Source organism: Neoarthrinium moseri (genome assembly GCF_022829205.1).
Source record: "Neoarthrinium moseri strain CBS 164.80 chromosome Unknown scaffold13_Wmoseri_CBS_16480, whole genome shotgun sequence".
NCBI classification, from domain to species: domain Eukaryota; kingdom Fungi; phylum Ascomycota; class Sordariomycetes; order Amphisphaeriales; family Apiosporaceae; genus Neoarthrinium; species Neoarthrinium moseri.
Genome location: NW_026055127.1, coordinates 292,573 through 311,204, shown reverse-complemented (window position 1 = coordinate 311,204; position 18,632 = coordinate 292,573). Strand labels below are relative to the sequence as shown.

Here is an 18,632-nt window from a genome sequence, read left to right as displayed (position 1 = left end):
ATCACGAGGCCGCATCGTCCAACTGCTCCCATCGAATGCCATCGGAGGTCCAATGCACCCACGTTGAGAAAATCCCCCATTCCTTGCATCTCGAGAGCCGCTGCAGAAATAAAGACACAAGGAAGACGAAAAGCCAATCAGAGCCGCGGGCGCAAGATGTGACGGCGCCAGGGGGAACTGGCACCAAAGATAAGTCCCGATCCCTGTCGGCAGGCGCCCCATTGGCCCACGATCAGCAGCTTAAGCGCTCGCAGCATGCAGCCTTCGCCAATGACACGGCAGCAACTCCGTCCCGGGGGGCCATACTCAGCACATCTTAAGGGCTGGGGTCCGGTACCTTGCAGGGTCCCATAGGCTGACCTGTTGTGTGAAACTGCCAGGACGTCCGTCTTTTTTGCTGTGTAATTCACCATGGTAGTATGTATGCAAGGCATGGGAGAGGGGAGGGGAAGAAACTACAGATGCAAATGCAAGGGTACCTGTACATGTGTGTGCTATGGAAGGAACAGTTGCCGTGCTGACTGGCCCCGCGGGTGACACGCAAAGTGTGCTATGCATGGGTGGCATAGAGAAAGTGCGGGATGGGATGAGATGTGCTCGTGCTGGTGCAGTGCAAGTCACAGTCACCGCTGGCTTTTTGGTTCAGCCTTAGTATCTTGGGTGTGTGCCCCATCACGGCGCCTGCAGAACGTCCTTGGTTGGCGAAGGGCTCCTTGCGGCCGGGAATCAAAATACATACATACTTAGGGGGCGGCCCTGTGATTGCTTTGCGTGGCACATGATACTTGCCATTTCATTTTCTATTCTCCTTCGACCTTTGGATCCGAACGACTTTCGGCTGGATTAGGTCCATTTTATCACCTTACTCTAGTTGCCATATCGCCTCAGCGGTAGTACAATAAGCGCAATAAGTAATACCAGCAATTCAAACCTCTCGACGCTTTGGATCAACATTCAGGTGCATCATTCACCATGACAAGCACGGCGGCCTTCCCTCTCGCGACGGCAGACCCGTATACGGGCGGGGACGCCGGTGCTGGCTCTGCGAACTCGGGGGGCGGAGTTGACACGGATGCTGGAGCAGCTGGCGGCACGTCGGGAGCAGTGGAGTTGTCCCACGGGGCTTTGGTTGCCATCATCGTAGTTGTCGTTATAGTGGCAGTCGGCGGCAGTAAGTTCTCTCCATATACACCTTTCTCCCACGTTTGCGTTTACTGACTCTCGCACCCAGTTGCCTCAGCGGTTCTCTTCTACCTGGCCAAGAAGCGGGAGTGGAAGATCAGGGAAAGCATCCGGCGTTCGGCCAAGAAGGTCGTCACGGCGTTGACGCCGCGCCGATCCGAGTTCCCTAGATCAGTGAAGGAGTCTACGGGAAGGACATCCCGCGGCCGCGTTAGATTGGACGATGTGCCACCCACCCCTCGATTAAGACCAGAGGACGTCGAAAAGGGACTTGCATTCAAGCCGAATATCCGTCATAGTCCAGAAGGGCGTAATCTGAGAGACAAATGGGCGAGGAAGTAATGCAGGTGTTACGGCTTACCAAGCATGCCCTCCGCTGGAATCGATGAACGGGGCCAAACTTGATGCAACAAACGGGAGTTTTCGGGTTGTCGACAGTGATGGAGGCCTAGGGTCTCGATTAATTGTTTCTTTCTCGGGAGCGAAGCGGGAAGACGAGACGGATCTTTGAAATTTTTGTATCATTACGTCGCCATGACTATATGAGTTCTTGTAAATGGTTCGGGTATCACATTTTTCTGAAAGTATTTGTGCTAGCGCTCCGCCTGGCATCAGATCGTCTGGGTTTGGCTGCTGGTTCCACAGTCTCCTCAAACTTCTTCTTCCTGGATTCCGGTACAAAGGTTACCGAACGCTCCCCTACGACATCCGCACCCCGGCTCTTTGTGATCCGGCCGGACTTCTGGGCTCGTGATCCGAAGGCTGTGTCCCTCGCTTCTCGACCACCGCCCCGGCTCGACGAGGACACCTTCATCTCTACCTTCTCTTTCGGCTTCGGCTTCTGCACAATCTCGTCATCGCTTTCCATAGAAACATCTGAACCGTCTTCATCATCCGAGTACTTCGCAGTGAGTTTAGCGTGAAGTTCGGCGTCATTGTCCAGAAGCTCGATATTTGTGCTTGGGTTGAGCGCCTTGAACTCTCTACTGGTCTCATCGATCTTGTAAGCCTCATCCTCGAAGATCTTGGCGAAACGCTCATCGCCCAGGGCACCGGCCTTGAGGTCGGGCTCGATTCTTCTCTCCTGGCGCTTGAGCAGCTTGTCGGCCAACCGCTGGTTGACCTTGACCTTCTTGTTGCCACGAATTCTGCTCTCACGCTCCTTGTCGATCTTCTCCTTGATGCGCTTGTTTTGCTCGTCCTCCCAGGCGTAGGGGTTCGCAATCAATCTAGCCTGATCGTACAGCTTGGAAGCCGCAAAGTAACCATGCATATACGGCCGCAGCAGGCTTGTCTTGCCAACAAGATGATCCAGGCTGAGAGCTTTGAGCTCCGGCTTCGTAAGGAACTTGTAGTTTTCGTAGGTCTCGGTACGGACCTCCTCGGCCATCTCGTCGACCATGTTGTCGAGGAAACTTGCCCACTTGGGCGCCGGGCCTAGCTCCGGGATGAACCATGCATGCTGCTGCTTGCCTTCGTTGGCACTCAGCAACATACCGGTATCCTTACACCAGGCGACGGAGTTGATGTCGACAAGCGGCTCCACCGAGGTCCAAGGCTTTCCGTCCGACTCGTCCCAGATCTTGACCACTCGCTTGTCTGCAGAGAGCACCTTCTTTTCCTGCGAAGCAGTCGTCATGTGCATGAGCTCCTTGACCGGGAAGCCCAAGCCCTGGTCCTTCTGGAGCAGTGGCACCGGGCTTCGGAGGTCAAAGAGCTTGATGAGACCGGTCGAGGTACCGGAGGCGAGAGACAGACCTGAACTGTTAAAGTCCAAAGCCGTCACCTCACCCTCCTGTCCTCCAATGATGCTCACGCGACTCTTCGACCGTGGATCCCAAAACTCAATAGTGCCAATGGAAGTTCCGAAGGCCGTCAAGTTGTGGGTGTTTTCGGCCTGTGCTGCCACAAGGACTGCACCGACGCCAATGCTGCCCTGTAGACCGGTCTCTACTCCCTCATCGGCACCGATGTCGACGTGGTAGGACTTCATGAACCTGCCAACCTCGAGATTCAGACGGAAGACTTCGCCATTGCCTTCGGCGTCGAGGCCCACGGCGGGAATCAGCGCCTCGGCAGAGTGGCGGTCGTAGATCAGATCTCTTCCATAGCGCGGTATCCTCGTCTCGTAGTGGCAGGCGCCTTGGGTGTGGAGCTCGATCTTGCGATCGCTCTGGAGATGTATGGACTTGGTGTAGTCGGTGGACAGGATCTGGAAGGTCGTGTTCAACGAGGTGGTGTGGCGGGCGAAGGATAGTGACAGGTGGGAGAGCTGGTGGACGTGGATCTGGGGCTTGTATGTGCCCGTGGACATCAGCCACTCGCCATCGTCGGAGATGCGGATGCACTGGCTAGCCTCCTCGAACTCGAAGTCCTGGAGCAGTTCTATGCGGTTCTGGTATTCGACGTCGTTCTTCAGACTGCGCTTCCTCCGGCGGGCCAGCCAGTCTGGAAGGGGCCGGGCGGTCTCAGCACCCGCGACAGTGTACACGGACACGTCGCCGACGTTTTCGGCTTTCATGGCGGCGCGCGACGATGATTTACGTCTGGCAGATCTGCGTACGGGCTGCGAGGGCAAGTATTTCCAAAAAGTCGGCGGCGTCTTTTCCGCTGCTGGAACCAGAAAAATTACAGCGGGGCGGGCGATAACGATAAGATAGTTGGGCGCTAGAAGAAATTAGGCACAGTTGGCCATTTGGTTGGATGAGCTCCGCAGCTGCGGGCGGCCGCCCGCCTGGGCAAATGCCTTGCTAATAGGTATTGAGTATAGGATGCACCCTCATTGTCCTTCTCTGCTGCCTTTGCAGCTCATCGTGGCTGCATTAGGTTGTACGTATGGAAGAAGTTAGATAGACGTCTGTTAGTTTGGGAATCATCAATATCGAAGGCCACCAGCGCCGGGAAAGCGACATTCATTCCATGATGGATGGCAGAGCTCATGAAAGGAAAGAGTTCGAAATCAATCAACGTGTAAGAGTAGTCCTCTTTCCGTTCGAGGACGGTAAATGAGTTTACATAGCAACGTTAGCCCGTGAGCTAAGCAAGATCGTACGGGGGGTTGGAGGGGTCCATAGCCAGAACGTGCGCCCGCTACGGCTTCGGTCTGGTGGCCTGCTGGCCTGCTGGCGAAAAAAAAGAGGTGGGGCAGCCTATCGCGACATCTGCCCGTGTCACGTAGTGTCACTCTGTGATCCGGAGGGAACGGATTCTGCGCTTCGAGTTTGGTTCGACTTCATCTTGAGTGCCCTGAGAGAAGAAGAGTTGCCAGTGGAGTTTTTCGAGTCCTTTATTCCCAAGTGTTCACTCTCTAGTCAACTAGCCAGGATGTCGTCCCTCCCTGAGACATTCGACCGTGAGTTACTCGATCTGCCCCTCCAAAATTTTATGCCCGCCAAACTACCCCGCCATCGCGATAGCTTCGCGCGGCTGCTGCAGAATGCGAATCTCTGAAGGGCCTCACCAGCTTTCTGACCGTCTTCTTCTGCAGGCCCCGTCCACATTGCCGTCATCGGTGGCACCGGCCTCTACAAGATCGATGGCTACACCCCGATCGCACAGCTGAACCCAGACACCCCTTGGGGCAAGCCGTCGGCCCCGATCCTGATCCTCGAGCACAACGGCGTTCCCGTCGCTTTCCTGGCCCGTCACGGCGCCCACCACCAGTATGCGCCTCACGAGGTGCCCACGCGCGCCAACATAGCGGCCCTGCGTCACATCGGTGTACGCTGCGTGATTGCCTTCAGCGCCGTCGGCTCGCTGCAGGAGGAGATCAAGCCCATGGACTTTGTCGTCCCTGACCAGATCATCGACCGCACCAAGGGCATCCGCCCCTTCACCTTCTTCGAGGGCGGCCTCGTCGGCCACGTTCCCTTCGGCGACCCCTTCGACCCCAAGATTGTTGAGGTCGTGAAGAAATGCGCGGCCAGCATGGAGGGCGACGGCGTCACTCTGCATGACAAGGGAACCGTCATCTGCATGGGTAAGTCATATTTTTCTCTTAGCTTCACAAGCAACGTCGTGCTAATCCTGTCCCTACAGAGGGTCCCCAATTCTCTACCCGCGCCGAGTCCAACCTCTACCGCTCCTGGGGCGGATCCGTCATCAACATGTCGGCCCTCCCCGAGGCCAAGCTGGCCCGCGAGGCCGAGATGGCCTACCAGATGATCTGCATGGCCACCGACTACGACTGCTGGCACACCAGCGAAGACGTCGATGTCTCCATGGTCTTCCACTACATGAACACCAACGGACAGAACGCCAAGCGCCTAGTCGGCGCTGTCTTGGACGAGCTATGCCTTCAGGACAACAGCGACCTAGTAACCGCAAAGCACTGGGAAGGCCAGAGCAAGAATGCCGTATCATTTATGACCAAGCCCGAAGGTCGAAACCCCGAGGCCTTGAAAAAGGCCGAGTTCCTCTTCCCGGGTTTCCTGGACAACTAGGGCGCTGGCGAGTGGGTGGGCCAATGTGATGAGAGACATGTTTGGATTGATGTTTTCTGTGATATTCTACACCAGATAGACCGTTTTCGCAGCGCCAACTCCTTATGCCACCAGGAGGCAAGATACGTTTTATAGACCTTTACGATTTTGAGCACCTTTATTTCAAATTGCTGCCGGAACACTCATGATCTCTCTTCGAACACTCCCATACTTTACACGTTTCGCTCCTCTTAGTCACACCCTCTTAGACAACAGCAGCCCGTCTGTCGATCTGGATCCACATATCCTCAAAGTAGCTGAGGCCGCCCTTGTAGATGTAGGTACCCGACTTCTCGATGTTGGGCCGGAAAGTACGGAAGAACTGCAGCGGGGCCTTGTACAGCTCCATGTTGGCGATGTCGCGGCCGAGGCAGACGCGGGCGCCGTAGCCGAACGACATGGAGTACTTGTTGTACTCCTTGGCCTTCTCCGGGTCCTCGAGCCAGCGCTCCGGGCGGAACTGCTCGGCGTCGGCGCCGTAGATGTTGGGGTCGCGGTGCACGATCCACGGGTTGCACGTCACCTCCATGCCCTCGGGCACGAACTGGCCGTAGAGCTCGAGCCCGCCCTTGGGCGCCAGCCGCGGGAAGATGTTGGGCGCCGACGGGTTGAGCCGCATGGCCTCGCGCACGCACGCCACGTAGTACGGGCAGTGCGCCAGCACCTCCTCGTACTGCGGCATCGCCGACAGCTTGCCCGCCCGCGTCGCCATGTCGATCTCGGCCATCATCTTGTCGTACACGTCCGGGTGCGACATGATGTACTTCATGAACGCCTGGAACGCCGTGCCCGTCGTGTCCGCGCCGGCCAGCAGCACCAGCAGGATCTCGGCCTTGATGTAGTCCAGGTCCAGGGGCTTGCCTTCCTCGTCCCTGGCTTCGATGAACCTGGTTTGCGTGTCAGTGCCGTTACGCGTTCGGTACGAAATCCAAGACTCCAATGAATTTCACTTACACTTGCAGCAGGTCGATTCGGCCAGTGGTTTTTCCTGCCTCGATATCCTCAAAGCGTTGCTTGATCAGCTTGTCACGGAAGCGCATCAGGATGCCGATTCCGGACTCCTGCTCGGGAGTGGCAACCAGGTATTTGCCCAGGAACGTGCTCTTGACCCAGTTGGTGAAGGGGTACAGGCGTGCCATCAGACCAAAGGGGACCAAGCCGTCGTGAAAGCCCTGGATCAGATTCTCAACGTCCTTGCCCTGCTCGACGAAGCCGAACGGGGCGCCGAATCCAACCTCGGAGATGACATCGTACGCCATGTAGACGGCCCAGGGCGAGAAGTCGAACTTCTCACCGGACTTGGCGAAGAGTGTGTCCAGCTTCTCGATCCACTTGCCGATGTTGGAATCAATGAGCGGCTCCATCTTCTTGATGTTGGAGAAGGCGTACGGCGCGGCCGCGATCTTGCGGAAGTGCGCGTGCACCTTGTGGTCCTGCATGTTGAAGAGCGACTCGGTCTCGCCAAAGCTGCCCGTGATGTAGTGCTTCGACTTGTTGGCGTTGCGGCTGTAGATCTCGGGCAGCTTCTTGGCGTCGCTCACCAGCAGCATCGTGGGTGTGATCCGGATGACGGGTCCTGGCGAGTATTGTTAGATGAGTGGGCTCGGCTGGCAGAGGCGAAGGCATCGAATAGCATCACTTACCATGCTTCTCGTGGAGGGCCTTGACAGTCTCACACTCGTCTGCACTCGCATTGTGATATGCAAGCCAGAGGCGCGTAACACCTCCCCAGAATGGCCCCGGGAACTTGGCCAGAGGGTGGAAGAAGTGGTAGTACACTATCTGGCCTACGACTTTGTACACGATATACGCCAGACCGAGGAGGGCGAAGTTGCCCACACTAAGCAGCGCCATGATGACTGTACAGATCTCTTCTACTCAGGCGCGGCAACGGTTGGATGTAACTGCACGAGTAGTGCTAGTGTAAGTCTTCTGGCAGGAGAAACTCTATTTGGACAAAACCTGAGGGACTTGTAATAGAGGAACCCCTAGACTGAGGCAGAGGCGACACCGACTTCGTCAGGCACATGTCAAGAGCAGAGAGACAGGAAGGGCGAGAGATTTGCCATGGCGATCATATTTCGAGGAACCAAACAAGAGCTGCAGCTCCTTCATGCAAACCCCTCGTCCAATGCCAGGCCATGCATTACGTGGTAACATGCCATGGTCCTCTTTTCCATACTGGGTTGAGGGGATCAAATGGGGCAGAGGGGTGATGGGGTGACGGGTAGCTAACGATCGATAAGCCCGTCCGCGGGTCCTTGTCTGTCTCTATGGGGGGTTTCCCCTGCACATTCGGACGATCTACGGGCCTTCCTGGGATGCATTCGAGATTCAGCAGGAGAAATGCGGTGGTGCCAAGCATGCCACCCAAGAACCAGCCAGCCGGGGAGTTCTTCGTCAGGCAAAGAAGGCAAGCTTCAACAACAGCTAGTGAACAAAAGCCTGCAAGGCTAGAGAACCAAGCCAGGGCCGGGACGCATTCCTGGTCGGGTGCCGGGGGCCTTAGTGGCCGGACATACCCTCCTACCCTTGACTGCCAGCCTTTTGGCCCCACTGCTCCAATTCATTGCGGAAGGACGCCCGGGACTGAAACGGGGGTTCGGCTGGGCGATCGGGGCTGCTTGGGGATACTGTGCCAGAACGGGCCGTAGTCTTGCTTACGCAATTGCCGATGAGCATCAGAGTGTGCTTGATCGAGCTGGGGCATTCCAGCAATCGAAACTCGCCCAGCTTCGCCAGACCCTGTCTTGAACTCGAACCTTGAAACCGAACCACGAGAGCATCTTGTATACTCAGAGAGGGAATTGACGTACAAGGCTAGAGCTGGCGAAGGAACGTCGTTGCACCTTGGAGGGCCGCTAAATAGGGGAATTTTGGTAGCGCTTGGCGGGTATCTCGCGACTAGTGTATTAGACTTTCGCAGTGCTGCCCCTGAAACCTTGAATATATAGAAGATCCCAGCTGGCCAAGTTGTCTAGTTCGCTGCTCATTACCTAAGACGACAGACCTGCCCTGCCCGCGCTTGCGACGGGTTTGCCATTTTCGTACTGCCTATCGAACTGGCGCCCGCAATCTTGCGAATCCACCAGAGGGGCTGAATAAGATGAATTGCATGCCTTCGTACGAAATACAAAATGGTCGGAACGCCTCTCAGAGGAGCACGGCTCGGGTAAGTTCCACCGTATACGAACGGCATGGGCGAATCGCAAATATTCGTTCAATAAAGTGTGTAGCCCTGCCTGCAAGTGGAGGCTCGTTGACAGATATCCACAAGGCGTACCGGTCACCCATGGCTCTCATCAATTTCTGCTATCCACTGACTAAAATGACGCATTGTCCCTGAGCCCTACCATAGTACCCCGAAGATACGCGTTTTGACTGGCTTACTAACGACGTTCTGGGTCGTCGGATAACCAAAATCTGAGTAGTAATTAGATAATAATAAGCTGCCGAATCTCCATCCGCAGCCCTTCGGACGGGTCCAGCTCATCAGAAAGCGGTAATAGTATAAAGGCCAGTACACGTCGTTGTGGAGTTGTCCCGACGAAATCCAGGTTCGATTCCTGGTTACCGCATCTTTTTGTCTTTGTGCCGGCTCTTTTTGTGATCCTATGTGGCCTCTACCTCCAGTCAGCCCGGTGCAACTCAGCATCATGACCACCAAAATTCTAGAGGCCCCAGTGATTGCCGTTGAAGCCCTGTCCGGCCCACTAGACAGCTCCCCGCCGGGCTAAGCCCGCTGGGCAGAACAGATCGCCCTCTGGACGACCCTGACGACCCGTCCCCCGTCGCCCTCTCGTCCGACCCTTGCGGCTCCGCCAGTCAAACCCCCGGATCGCGAATCCGGTGGAATCCTGATTGGCTGGCCGGGGTCTATAATGCTGGCAGGCCCGGTCCTTAGTGCTGCGACGGTGTTGCATATGCGTCTTGGTGGCGCAGGTCTGCGAAAGATTGGTTCGGCAGCTTCTTCGAAGTTGCATCGAAGTTGCATGTAAACCATGCACCGAGATGAGTCGAGGGGGAACATTACAACCAACGATGGATGGCCATTCGTCTTCCCTTTTCTCGGCTTTCGCACTCTTGACACGTGCAACATGGGCATGAGGATAACGAAGGTTTCCCCTTGATTCACACAATGTCGTATCAAGCCTTGCTATGCCTAGCGTCGAGAGAATATCTCTCCCAAGGTTCTCCCTTGAACCGGACTTCTGGTACTAAACCTGAATCGTGGCTACTGAAACGCTCTAACTGGCAGGCTGAGACTAGTAGAAGAAGAGGTCACAAGTTGACTCGTGCCCCCCACACGCGACATACATTTTCGTCATCGGATTATACTCTAGCTTGCCTAGATTCAGCTACTAGCGATGGATGTACGAAGTCCCGAGAAGCCTTCGGGTGGAAGTCAGGCTATACCCCCATCGTTCGATCAGGGCTGCAGTTGAATGCCGATCGGCCTAGTGATTACCTCTTTGCTTTGTAGTCTCACATAGTTGCGACGTACTATGCCCACCCCGTCCAGCGCGGCGGGTTCCATTGGCCACTTCTTCTGATACCCGATCTGGCAACCCTTGCCTGTCTGTTCTAGACCGAAAACCGAATACCACTGTTGCACCAGCATAATTGCTTTTCTGGCCGTTGACACGCGAGTGGATGAGGTCCAGTCTCCATGGCGTACCTCTGGCCCTTGACTGGCGGGCAGCTCCTCGCACGACATCGTTTCGCCGTCATTGCCAGAACCCAGAAATACAGGCACGACGGTACGATGGCACATCACGCAAGCAGCCAGCGAAGACCCGCGGGGGTGGACATACCCACCAGCGAAGGGACAGGGGAGAATCCACGTCCAAAGAACCCTTGGCCGATCGCCAACCTGGCATTTGTGAGAACCATAATAACTTAGCAGGGTTCCATTGCTAATGACACTCAGTTTCCGATGTCATTCACCCATCATCGTCGCCCTTGTCGTGCATTCCATGGGTAGAAACCCATCTGGAAGTTTGTGATACCGTACATTGCATGTTGATAGGCTTGCGTCGAAGGATTTTTTTTTTCCGTCAGAGCAAGCATGCTGAGTCAGGTGGCCAACCGTACCTGCAGGCTGTCGAAAAAGGAGTGAGTAAGGCATGCAGATTATGCAGGCGGAATATGGCCGAGAGGCGCAGTTAGCGACCCGGACACTCGGGGTCGTTGATCTTATCTGGTTGCGTGTAAGGCTTGGCTACGAACCGTTAGTTGCCTGTCACATAACAGTCTCCCCTAATGCCGTAACCGTTTGCCCATCAGTGAGCAGTAACATTACCCCCTCGTAAGCGAACGCAACTGTTGTATGATCGACAGTGGAGAGCATGCCCAGACTTTCTAGTCGGTCCCGGCTTCTATAACTTGGCTTCCGAGGTGAGAAGAGAATCAAGTGGCCCCTTGCAGATGTACCCCCCGTACTCGGGATTTTAGTTTGCCAATCAATATCCCCAGTTGGGCCTGCCGGGTCGTCGCGCGGTTATGAATAGAGCAACGAGTCCACCTTGGAATACTGGAGCCATCGGCCTTGACTGAACTCTCTTTCTTCTGTTCTAGATTTCCTAGACTTACGAACTCCAGTCTCCGTCGAACCTGGCGTGTCTGTTGTTGTCGTTGTTGTTATGATTTCATCGTGCCCTTGATCTTATCCAGACACCATGGAATCTCAAGGGCCTCTAGTTACGGCGGTTGCGATTGTTTTCGGTGTCATCACGGCTATTGCTATCTCGTTACGGTTATGGGCGAGGTTATTTCTGGTGAAGCGTATGGGGGCTGATGACAGTATGTCTCCTATTATGCAGAAGCATCATCTAGGATATTATGTCAAGCTAACAATATTCTAGTCCTCGTCGTCATTGCAGTGGTAAGTTGGACTTCACGTGAATTTTGAAGATCGAACTCGATCTCTAACTGCTGGCAGCTGCTGTCTTGGAGTTTCATGGTTGTCACCATCGTGGGTGAGTAGAGAATCCCAGCTCAAGCCTGGAGCCATATATCCAACGAAGCAGACACTAACACCAGCTGCAGCCGTCCAACATGGTCTCGGAAGCCACTTCCCCGACGTTATGGCCCGCGGCATAGAAAATCTGAACACATACCTGCAAGCCGTGTGGCTGTCGTCCATCTTCTACAACGCCACGCTCGGCTTCATAAAGATCTCGGTGCTGGCGCTGTACATGCGCCTGGGCGACCGGCTGCTCCGGCGCCTGGCCATCGCCATGATCGGCGTCGTGGCCTGCCAGGCCGGCGGCAACGTCTTCGCCTGCATCTTCCAGTGCTCGCCCATCAGCGGCGCCTACGACCAGACCCTCGTGCCCAAGCCCAAGTGCATTAACATCAACGCCTTCTACCTGGCCAACGCCGCCGTCAACATCTTCACTGATATCCTGACGTACACGCTGCCCATCAAGTTGATCATCAACCTGCAGGTGCCGAGGAGGCAGAAGATCGGATTGGCTGTCATTCTGTGTCTAGGTCTCTTGTAAGTTTTGACCCCTGAATGGCACCTTGAGTGTGCGAAACGAAACATGTACCGCAGCGAATTAATCACCTTTCGTCAACACAGTGCCTGTATCTCGTCCATCATCCGCATCACCTTTATCCCGGCCATGCTAGTGTCCGAAGACGCAACGTATGTCATCTCGCCGGCCATGTACTGGTCGGTGATCGAGATCAACATCGGCATCCTGGCGGCGTCGATCCCATCCTTCAAGCCCATCGCCTCGCGGTACGCGCCGCGCCTGCTGGGCTCGTCGTACAACAAGTCCAAGACGGGGACGACGGGGTTCCAGAAGTCGGGCGCGGGCCGGAACCGCAACAAGTCCGGGACGATGGAGCTGGCCAGCATGGAGCGCAACGACCGCTTCGGGCTGCAGAGCACCACCGAGATCAAGAGGGGCCACACCGTCACCGGCAAGGGGCTGGATGACAACTCGAGCGAGGAGGTGCTGTACATCCCTCCCCAAGGACAGATCGGCGTCAAGACAGACATTGAGACGAGGTACGACCAGCGGATCTGATGGACCGCCAAACTGCGGCCAGTGTGCACGGCAGGCTGGTTTGCAGCATGTCTTGCTCACCAAGACCATCACAGTATTGCGTGGCGTAACGGAGCTCGTTATTGAACTTGGTGTACATATGTATTATATTTGCACAAAAAAGATTTAGCGAATCAGGATCAGTGCTTGAATATATTTAGTTTTTCACCCGAAAACACCTAGGCTGCTGCTTTTTAAATAAATCTTGTATAATATTCAACACTTCATACACCATTCGTCCGGAAAGGACATGGTGCTTTCTCGATTGCTAACGGCCGAAGCCAATCGTACATAACATTCTTCGGCTACTGGGATATTTCTCTTGCTCACATGAGCATGTATAGCGTCCTAACGCCCTTCTCGGCGGCCGCAATGTGCCAAGGCCTGACATCGACCTCCTTATCTAACATCCCTCGGGCCCTTGCGAGGGTTCCGAGGCCCCGGAAGTAGGCCAGCATCTCCCTGAGGAGTGTTTCATATGCGCGGGGGTTGCCGTCGCTATGTACAATGTTCACTTCCATGACCGCTGGTGGGTCTTCCACTCTAACCCCGCCACGCTTGACGAGATAACCGCTCACGATGGCAGGATTAAGCTCGGTCAGTGATGTTGAGTTATTGAGGCGATGAGATAGAATTGCTCCCCACGTTTGGTCGGTGACATCCGTGAGAGTCGCTTCAGCATCAGAATCCTGAGCGGCCTCATTGCCGCCCGGAGTTGGTGCGCTCGTAGAATTGTCTCGTAAAGATGGAGTCGGCGGATTACCTGACTGCTCAGGCGATACCATTGATGCCTGAGGCGTGGAGACAGGAGTAGTGTAGAAGACGGCCGGGGCGTTGCTGGGTATCTTGACCTCCGGAGGGACTAGTTGAAGCGAAGGATCTGTGTCGACAGTCATGACCGTGAGGGTGATATGAGCTTTGGATTCAGCACGCGCTAAATCGGCCCAAATCTCAATCTCAGACTGGTCCATTATGCCACATTTGGTGATGATGACCCGCCAATGCACTTTCCAGTTGCTGATGATATCTCGCGTGGCATCCCAAATCTCCTGGGCTACATCACTGAATGGCGTGCAGATGGACTTGCCTTTTCGGCCGAGACAGTACGAAGCCGTCATTTGCTGGCTACCCCTGTTGTCGGTCCATGCAGTAGTGATCCATCGCTCGTCCACGCTCTGCGCATAGGCAACGTGCATGCAAGTGTTCTCATGGAGAAGAGATGCGGATGGTGCAGTGGAAAGCTTGAAATCTATCATCCGCGGAAGCGTCTGCTCAAGCATGATAGATGGCGCTGGCATGACTCCCCCAAATTGGGTACACCGGTCATAGGTTTCCAGAGCCAGCTTCATGTAGTCTGTGGGCGACGGGGTTGCAAGCGAGCACGATGACGCCACAAAATCCATCGGGATTAACTGAAGGACGATATCGTTTTCAGCCGGTTTCCTACTAGCTGAAAGAAGTTTCTTGTATCTCTCGAAAAGTTGGTGAAATGCGTAGCATGACTCCACTATTGGCCCGGGTGTGCTGGCGGAGAAGACGAAAAACACCACGAAATTCGTCTCTCTGACCGTAAGATGGGACAAGACCTCGCTGAGCTTCGACAAACCACTGAGGAGTGACGTACTAAGAATCGACGCCGTGCCGTAAAAAGCTTCGCTCGGCTTTTCCAATTGATATGGTAGAAGACCACCAGGAATGTCGAGGGAGGCTGACATACGACTGAAAGAGCCAAGCCGGAGAGCTTCATAGACGCTTTGCATCTTGTCCATGAAACAACTCATATCGTCAGAGATACCCTCATAATCAGGGAAGATACAGACAGCGTTGATCGCTTTACTGCCATTGGACGCCCCCAGTCCCAGGCTCTCCCAAAAAGAGACTGCTGAAGCTAGAACAGACAACTTTGTGTCGGACCGTCGCATCTCAAATCGCGGTGGTGGTATCTGGAAAGGGTTATTCGGTCTGACTTGATCTGCCCCGGGCAGGCGAGGCTGCATCCTCGTGGGTTGACCCAGGAGAGGCACGTCCTGAACTTCGAGGAAAGGCCGGAACAAGTATCCCGGAGCATCTCCAAACCATGTAGGGAGCACAGAGCGCAAGTCGTGCAAATACCGGCCGGTCAGAGATAGCAGCTCGCGACGCCGGTCCAAGCTCGACTGTAAAGACAGACGAGAATCGCTTCCGAGACCCAATGTACTTGTGCTTGCTTGTTCTGTGAGTATTTGTGCAGCTATGATGAAATCATTATCTGGAAGCGATATTTGTGAGGTCGGAGGCTCTGGGTCCGCAAAATATTTTGTCAACGAGAGATCGACGTCGGATTTCGAAAACCTGGGGAAATCGACTGATACGTTGGGTGATGCTGCGTCAAAGCCTTCGAATTCCCTGAATGAGGTAGCCAACGACTGTTCGTCCTCATCCATTCGCCTTCGCCGGAAGCTGCCAGCCTTGAGAGGCGAGGTTGGTTCATCACTCTCGTAACTAGAGTCATCCTGATCAGAGACAAGGCTGACCTCATCGGCATCTGACGATGGGTCGTCGACTTTGGTGGGGCTGGGGTGTTGTGAAAACGTGCCCTGACTGTTGGTCATTCTTGCAAAGAGCTCGCCAACAGTGGCTGGTGGGTTTTTGAGGCCCTTACGTCCCTTGCCGTGCCGTTGAAGGTAGTCTGTGGTCGGAGGTGCGTTGAATGTGAATGGTTTTGCCTCTTGAGATTGATCCAGCGAGAAGCTGAAACGACCGTCATTCTGGTATTTGCGATTAACCATGGACAGGCCTGGCCCAAAATCTACCTTGTCAAATATGCTGTTAGGTTGGGATACACTGATTTTGGAATTTTGCTGAACCGCATGGTCGAGAGACGCCTTGATCCGTTTAAATACCGTATCTGGGTTGAAGGGGCTAGCCTGTCGTTTCGCAACAACAGTTCGCTGTGGGCCAGGATCAGGTCCCGCCTGCCGCCTTGGCTGATCTGTCAAGGAACTTCGTGCATGCTTGAGTTCAGGCTTTGCAAAGACGGGTGTCTGAGGAGCGTACGCCGGCGGAGGTTCTAAACTCTCTGGTTTGATCTTGGCATTCGGCGGCCCAGAGGAGTTGATGGTCATATCGAGAAGTCCGTCTGTGTTGGTCATATCGACCACATCCAGTGTCAAGTCCATGCCGCCAGGTTGCTCGTCGAAGAAACTGAAGTCCGCGTCGGTGATATCATTGTCGCCAAACATGTCCGGGCCAAGATCCCCGAACAAATTTTCGGACTCAAATGATTGCCCGTTCCGTTCTCGCTTACTTTCTGAATTTTCCCAGCCCTCACTGAATGCGTCGCTCGGCATATTCATCGTAGTGTCAATGTCCACCATTGCTGTAGTGGTGGGGTTGTTGCCAGGACTGGACATGGTTCCATCTATCGATGGTGTCACGCCAATCGGATTCTGAACCCCGTCAGGCGGTGTTGGATACATTGCTCCTGGAATGGTTCCGGCATTGCTAGGCCTATGGTGTGCCAGTGGAGACAAGCCATTGGCATGCTGTCCTTGACCATCTGGTAGGCTGGCTTCCTGGGCAGTTGTCGAGTCTCGTTCCCGCTTCTTCCTGGCGAGCAATTCCTCTCGCTCACTACTTCCCAAGAACCACGACTTGGCCGAAGAGAGCGGGTCGTAAGTTTCGTCTGAATATGTAGGTGGAGGCTCTATCTGGTTGCCTTTGACACTCAACTTGGAGAATGCCTTGCAAAAGCAGAGGCTCGAAGGCCAGGATATCGAACTGGATGGATTCAACATAGGCGTTCGTTTTCCGTCATATCTCTGTTCGACGGGTTTCCTGCGAACGCGTTGCAGGCTGAGCCACTTTTGTGTGCCACTGATAGGGTAATGCAGATTCCTGGCCTGCAGTAGCTTTGCGCAAATACCACGCCAGGGGCCTGTCTCCTTTTCCGGCCGAAGTCGAGAAACCTGGGTGTCGGGTGATTGTGCCAACGCACTCTGGGACGAAGAATGCTCACTATCACCGATGGCTTGGCATGTTGCAAATAGGCCCAACGGCGCAGTTAAGACAGTGAGGCCGAGGGGAGGGAGCGATGTGTTTTCGGACAGAGCGACAAGGCCTTCCACCTGAGATAGGTTTAGTAGAGCAACCAGAGCACCGGTGGTCGTCAGATAAACACGCAAGGATGCTAGCACCGGGACAGGAAAGCCGCTTTCGCTCTCGAGGTGCTGGGGTAGCAACAGGGTGCGCGAGTTTAATGGGGTCGCGCCGGTTTTGGCGCAGAATGCCGACGACAGCGCTGACAGGATGGCAGAAACGAGGTGCTCGTGGGCTTCCTTGACGGTGGTTGACGTTGGAGTCTTGTTGTCTGTCATGGCCAGCGTCTTGGACTCCTGGTCGATAGCGGTACCGGGAAGCACAGCCGACTGGGGGGCGCGAAAGGCGGCGTCCAACGGATTGGACGCACTGGAAGAAGAGCTGCTAGGAGTGTTGACGGAATTTCCACCGTAGCCCTTGTTCTTGACCAGACTAGAGGGCTCGAAGGTACCCTCTTCGGCCAGCGCAAGACTGTAGCCATTGCTCTCCAAGGACTTGGCGAAGGCAGGCGTGTCCTGCTGGATGTCCTTCCGGTTCAGTTTGAAACACCACAGACCGCGCCGGGCGGCATCGGCGTGAACCAGGTAACCATCCTTCCTCAATGCGCCCTCCAACTCAAGGGCGCCCGGTCCGACGAAATCCAGCGGCGGCGAGACGGGGTCGTAGAGTGCGTAGGCAACGGAGGCGATGTTATTCTGGTGATGGGAGGTGCCGTTGTTAGCTTGTGATTCTTGACCAGGGCCTTCCACCAGAAACAGGAGGGCAAAAGGGGGATGACTTACAATAACTAGAGCATTAGTCTCATATTCAGCAGTATCCATGTCGTAAGTCGTAGCAGTCGTCAGTCCTCCAGCCCACCCAGTGATGGAACGTTCCGGCTCGACCAGACACCTGGTACCTTGGCCGAGGCTACCAGCCTGCCGTAGTAAACAAGGACTCGAGGATTGGCGTCGGCGGTTCGATGGCGGCTGCAGTCATGTGGCTGCAGGCGCAGGCGCAGTCGCAGTCGCGTTCGGTTGTCACGTTTCGCGCACTCGAGGTGCCCGGCTCCATCTCAAGCGAACCGGCGAGTGGGCAAGCTGTCGACGCGTTGATAAGCCAGGCCGAAGGGGGATATGCGCCAGGAAGAGGAAGGGGATGCCTCGACAGATTGGACCTGCGGTGGTCTTGTGGCATGGGTTGGGGCAGAGGGCGTTGTCGACGTCGTCGTCGTCGTTGTCGCACAAGGCCGTGGCGTTGGCTGGAACTTCTCGCTGACCCTTGGCTCCGGATAGCAGCACCCAGGCCAGGTTCCAGGCTCAGGTTCAGGGCCCGAGCTCCATCCCAAGGGGCCCCCCTAGCCTCAAGAAGCCCCGTGGACATCCGGGATCAGGCGGGTCAGGCGCCCCGTCCCTCCACCGAACACCTGGAGGCAGCCAATCAGCTATCGCCTTCCTCAGCCGGCTAGCACGACATATGATTCAGCCCGCTTGACACGCAGCCGCCGGAGAGGGGCAGGGGTCCAAATGATCGATCCATCCATCCATCCATCCATCCATCGCCCAACGGCGGCGGTACCTGCAACGGATAATGGGACCGGATGTTGTGTTGTGTTCGTACATACAAAGGCCCATGTAGCTGGTTGCATCGGTGCGCTCGATGTCTTTGAGCTGCTCGACTCTGACCAGTTGATCAATCTCGAGAACGCACTCCCACCTCGATAGGAAAGATATGCAAGCGAACTAGATAAACACTTTACTACTTCACGTACTCTACTTCAAGGGCTATATCATCAGTCGGGTTTCAGGAGCATCATTAATTATGGGAGTAGTCAGTATCTCTAGTGCACGAAAGT

General features: G+C 55.2%; 6 protein-coding genes across 6 annotated transcripts; 3 read left to right on the top strand and 3 right to left on the bottom strand.

The window, feature by feature from the left end:
* Positions 1–972: 972 nt before the first annotated feature.
* Positions 973–1,524, top strand: JN550_004709 (uncharacterized protein; the record flags this gene model as incomplete). The annotated part of the gene is made up of 2 exons (XM_049316255.1): positions 973–1,171; positions 1,232–1,524. 2 exons carry the CDS (start codon positions 973–975, stop codon positions 1,522–1,524), a joined length of 492 nt encoding a protein of 163 aa, XP_049173330.1.
* Positions 1,525–1,750: 226 nt separating this feature from the next.
* JN550_004708 (uncharacterized protein) lies at positions 1,751–3,703 on the bottom strand (the record flags this gene model as incomplete). Its single annotated transcript, XM_049316254.1, has 1 exon — positions 1,751–3,703. One exon carries the CDS (start codon positions 3,701–3,703, stop codon positions 1,751–1,753), a length of 1,953 nt encoding a protein of 650 aa, XP_049173329.1.
* Positions 3,704–4,506: 803 nt separating this feature from the next.
* On the top strand, positions 4,507–5,624 carry JN550_004707 (uncharacterized protein; the record flags this gene model as incomplete). Its single annotated transcript, XM_049316252.1, has 3 exons — positions 4,507–4,534; positions 4,670–5,161; positions 5,221–5,624. The coding sequence occupies 3 exons, from the start codon at positions 4,507–4,509 to the stop codon at positions 5,622–5,624; spliced, it is 924 nt and encodes a 307-aa protein (XP_049173328.1).
* Positions 5,625–5,868: 244 nt separating this feature from the next.
* Positions 5,869–7,517, bottom strand: JN550_004706 (uncharacterized protein; the record flags this gene model as incomplete). The annotated part of the gene is made up of 3 exons (XM_049316251.1): positions 5,869–6,550; positions 6,618–7,239; positions 7,307–7,517. 3 exons carry the CDS (start codon positions 7,515–7,517, stop codon positions 5,869–5,871), a joined length of 1,515 nt encoding a protein of 504 aa, XP_049173327.1.
* A 3,824-nt stretch (positions 7,518–11,341) lies between these two features.
* On the top strand, positions 11,342–12,703 carry JN550_004705 (uncharacterized protein; the record flags this gene model as incomplete). The annotated part of the gene is made up of 5 exons (XM_049316250.1): positions 11,342–11,465; positions 11,528–11,547; positions 11,605–11,641; positions 11,712–12,165; positions 12,223–12,703. 5 exons carry the CDS (start codon positions 11,342–11,344, stop codon positions 12,701–12,703), a joined length of 1,116 nt encoding a protein of 371 aa, XP_049173326.1.
* Positions 12,704–13,047: 344 nt separating this feature from the next.
* On the bottom strand, positions 13,048–17,619 carry JN550_004704 (uncharacterized protein; the record flags this gene model as incomplete). Its single annotated transcript, XM_049316249.1, has 1 exon — positions 13,048–17,619. The coding sequence occupies one exon, from the start codon at positions 17,617–17,619 to the stop codon at positions 13,048–13,050; it is 4,572 nt and encodes a 1,523-aa protein (XP_049173325.1).
* Between the last annotated feature and the right edge of the window lie 1,013 nt (positions 17,620–18,632).